Genomic DNA, 4,553 nt, shown 5'->3' with positions numbered 1-4,553 from the left:
GCAGAGCCCTGGCCGCGCAGGCCCGGGGGGCTGTGCAGGCCCGGGGGGCCGCGTAGGCGCCGCCGCCGCAGCCTGCGCAGGTCCGGGGGCAGATTGATTTTTTTTTTAAACTGTGTCTATGTCCTCCTTCATATCCTGGAGAGACTTCCTCATCTCTGTCACCATGAATATACTGAACTCTATTTCTGACATTCCTTCAAATTCCTCTGCGCTGTTCATAGTGGAAGAAGAGTTGCTCTGTTCTGTTGAGGAAGGAGTATTTCCCATACTTTCTGTGCCTCTGTGTTGGTTTCTAGTCATATGGTGGATTATACACTACTACCTGGTTTTCTGATGTCCAGTCTGTAGAGTCAAGGGGGAAAAAGAGCTCTACTTCTCAGATGTGTTCTTGGTAGAGGGCCTCATCTTCCACTCACAGTGTGTGTATAGGCACCTGTAGGTGTTGCTTCCTTTCCAAAACTCTTGAGACCAGAAGCACCAGGGGCTACCCTGGAGACTTTCAGATGGAAGAGGGAAAAGGAATGTGCCACATGGTTCAGAACACTAAGAAGCCATAGAATATTTCTGAGACGAGTTGGGAGGCAGGAAGAAGCCTGCAGTCATTACCTGCATTGGCTTCCCTCACCAAATACTTCTTCTTCCTGGTCTGCAGCACCACAGGCTCCCTGTTTATTTTTTATTTTATTTTATTTTATTTTTTAAGGTTTTTGCCTTAGGGTGCATGTGCTATATGGAGAAACAGAGAAAGAGAGACGGTAGGAGGGAAAGTGAGAAACCATCCCACGGGGGATGGCCATGCTGCAATCCCTTCGTCCCCATTCTCCTCTTGGAATTTTGGGCATGCAAGCACACATCTCTAGCCTGATTTTCAAGTCAGCGGGTCTGAGACTCAAACTGTAGTTGGCCATGATGGAGTCCAGCTCCTTAACCACCATGCGACCTGTTGGATCACAGAAGACATTTTATGCTCCCAGGAGACACCCTAACTTCTGCTGGCTTTTTCTACATTACTTCACTCATCAGGAGATTTGCATATTGTCCTCTGGGGAGGACTTTCTCCTTCAGGTCTGAGATAAATGCTCAGCTCTAATCTTGCCTTGACTGATCGGGACTCCTCCGTTCAGCTTCTCAAAATGAAGTTTTCTGTTCATTTCCTGGGGCTGCTATTGCTCTGGATCCCTGGTAAGCAAAGAATTGGAGATGAAAGAGGAGAATGGGGAGGGGAGGGTGAGTCTGAGAGTCCCACAGCTTCCCATGTGTATTTTTTCCTTTTGTTTGAGATTATGGTAAGAGTAATTAGCATAAAGTCTATACTCTTAAATGCTGAACAGCAGATTTTTAGAACTTATTCATCTTGCTTACTTGAAACTTTATGGCCATTGACTAATAACTCCCCATTCTCCCTTCTCCTCGACCCTAGTAACCACCAATCTTCTCTCCGCTTCTATGTGCTGGACTATTTTATATACCTCACACAAGTGGTGATATGCAGCATTCGTCCTTCTGTTACTTGCTTATTTTATTTTGAAAATGTCCACAGGATTTCACTCTGTTGTTACATATAGTAACATTTCCTCCTTTTTAAATTTGCCAGAGTGTGCATACGAGATGGAGAGAAAAAAAGTCACCTCCACGGGGGATGGTCGTGTGGCAATCTTTCTCCTCAGTGTCTTTGCCCTTTCAGGACTTTAGGCATGCATGCGCATGTGCCTGCTGTGTTACTCAGGCTGCTGGGTACAGCACTCAAAATACATCATCAGTCATGCAGGTTAAACTGCTTTAGCCACCAGGCATTGGGCAGCCCTTACTTCCTCCTTTTTAAAGACTAAATGACAATCCCTCGTCTGTAATTACCACATTCTCTTCCTGTGTTAGATAGCAATATCTTGTCCTTCAGGATGGGACACATGGTGTTTAGATCTGAGAAAGTTAGGAAGAATATAGAAGGAAAAGGATCAGAACTTCCGTGGAGACAAATACAAAAAGGGACATAGTAATAGTGGTTCTTAGAGGCTCCTTTGTGCCTTGCTAATCTTTTTTTAAAAAGCTTTTAAGTTGGGTACTTTTGAGCAAGAATGAAAATCACAAAACATGATTTACCCTAAAATACATAACAAAATTAAAATGACACATTATTGTGTATAACTTTGCATTTCAGGATCCAGTGGAGACATTGTGATGACCCAGACTCCACTCACCCTGTCTGTCATCCCCGGAGAGCCAGCCTCCATCTCCTGCAGGTCTAACCAGAGCATCTTACATAGTGATGGAAAAACCTATTTGAAATGGTACCAGCAGAAGCCAGGCCAGTCTCCACAGCTCCTGATCTATGAGGTTTCTAACAGATTCTCTGAAGCCCCAGACAGGTTCAGTGGCAGTGGGTCAGAGACAGATTTCACACTGAAAATCAGCAGGGTGGAGGTTGAGGATGCTGGAGTTTATTACTGCATGCAAGGTACACAAAGGCCTCACACAGTGGTACAGCCCTGAACATAAACGCCTCTCTATCGGGGCGGCCCAGCTGCCTTCTTTGTCACTCATCTGTGGAGAAGCACGGCAGATTCTCTGAACCTTACAAGAGGTATGCATTAGAGAACTCAGGAGAAAATTTTCCTAGGAGGCCTCTGGCCCCTGAATGTGTGGGCTCCTCCTCAGGCACTATGTGCTTAGGCCCTGCCAGTGCAAACAGCTGTGTTAGGATGTTAATAGCTGTCTTTAGGAGCAGGTGGCATTTCCACTTGTTTCTCCCTAGCTTCAATGTTTATTTGATATGAAATATACACCCAGGACCTTAGGTTCGAATTTAGTGGTCCAAGACCTCTCCTATGCGTACCTTTCTAGGTAAGTGAGATTAGTTCTCCATTATTGAGGGAAGGTGTAAGGAATGGGAGGGGGATTAAATACATCATTGTTATAGAAGATCAGCTTTGGGCTTAATGTATATAAATACACACCATAGATCATCCTGCACATTCTTCATAACTGGGAAGATTGATTGTCTCCTAGAAGCAGTTACTTAGACACCCACATTTTGGAAAAAGTTCATCACTCAATAATCAGAAACCTAGAGAGCATGCAAGAATTAGTTGCCACATGAAACCAATACTGGTTCAGTACAATATTAAATAGCCAGTTCCTTGAAGCTAGCAGGTGATGTGGTGGTTAAGGTGCTGGACTCCCGCATGGCCAACTGCGGTTTGACTCCCAGAACTGGTGGCTTACCTTGTCTTTCTTTCTTTATCTCTCTTTGGTGAGTGCACATGCCTGTAGCAAAATAATAATAATAATAGTAATAATAATAATAAATATAATTACATAATAAAAAAAAGTTCCTGTGTTGGTAGCTATACTACAGGTTATGCTATTTGTTCAACCACACTGTGCTAATGATGTGTGAGATATCAGCATCAAAACTGTTGAGCATGTTGACAGTCTGCACCAATTCACAAGAAGAATACGAGCTCTGAGAGCTTCACACAAGGTATAAACAAACAGCAATGGTGGCACTTGGGAGCCTCGTCCTTTCATCAAGCACAGAAAAGCTTTAACAGAGAGAGAAGCTGTGGTGAATGAGGAGAATCGGTAAAGGCAAAGTACTTTTGAATGAATAAGACCTGAACCATAGTCCAGAATGTTGAAAGGCCAAAGTAGACAATTTAAGTATTTTGCTTTATTTTACTGAGTCAACAACTGATCTTACTATTTGGATGCATTTTGCTATGTTACTGCAGATGTGTGTGTGTCTATGTGTGTGTGTGTGTATCTGGGGTGCGTGTATGTTGTTGCTGGTCACTGGAAAAAAGAATGCACTATTTAATACACAATTTTAGGCAATGTATCTTACCCTTATGAGAGCACCCAATGGGATGTGGTCATACTGCAATCCTCCTCCTCCATTTCTGCATCCTGTCAGGATGAAAAATTAAATCAGATTTCTAAAAGTGTTTACAAAATCTTTTGCAAATAGATTAAACTCTTAAATATAAAATACAAAATACTTCGACTAATAGAAGAAAATATGTGGCAGAATACAGGTAGAAAATGTGAGCACAGGATGGGCATATCAATGAGGTTCATCAAGCATTGCTCTCATTCTCTTGTCTTCTGATCCTTGACAGGGTTTTAAGATTAGTAATTTCTAAACCTTTGGATTGTGGAACTAGTAGTTATGAGGTTAAAATATAGAGCCCAAGGGACTAACAGATGGCATAGTGGTTATGTAGCTGAACTCCCATGTAGTCAACTGTGGTTCGAGTCCCAGATCGGGTGACTTAGGACTCATGCTGTGTGCATGTGCATGCATGCCCAAAACCCTGAGAGGAGAATGGCGGAGAAGGGCTTGTGGCATGGTCATCTCCCCAAGGAGGTGATTTCTGTCTCTCTGTCTCTCTGGTGAGCACATGTGCCATAAAGCAAACATTCCTCTCTAAAAATAAAAAATAAAATATAGAACCTCAAATATCCCACACTCATATTTAATTAGATTCATGAGGGAATAGCCATTGAAAAAAATAAGAAGTGGCATTCAGAGAGGTCTGGAACTTGATTTTTTG

At 42.9% G+C, this 4,553-nt stretch overlaps 1 gene segment (V, D, J or C); it reads left to right on the top strand.

Annotated features, from left to right (window-relative positions):
* Window positions 1-1,111: 1,111 nt before the first annotated feature.
* LOC102500895 (immunoglobulin kappa variable 2-29-like) lies at window positions 1,112-2,717 on the top strand. The segment is given in 2 exon segments: window positions 1,112-1,182; window positions 2,159-2,717. Coding segments are annotated over 2 exon segments (381 nt in total).
* Window positions 2,718-4,553: the final 1,836 nt, after the last annotated feature.

The sequence above is a fragment of the Tupaia chinensis genome, unplaced genomic scaffold (assembly GCF_000334495.1).
Source record: "Tupaia chinensis unplaced genomic scaffold, TupChi_1.0 Scaffold000511_1, whole genome shotgun sequence".
NCBI lineage: Eukaryota > Metazoa > Chordata > Mammalia > Scandentia > Tupaiidae > Tupaia > Tupaia belangeri.
This window is presented reverse-complemented; position numbering and strand designations above follow the sequence as displayed.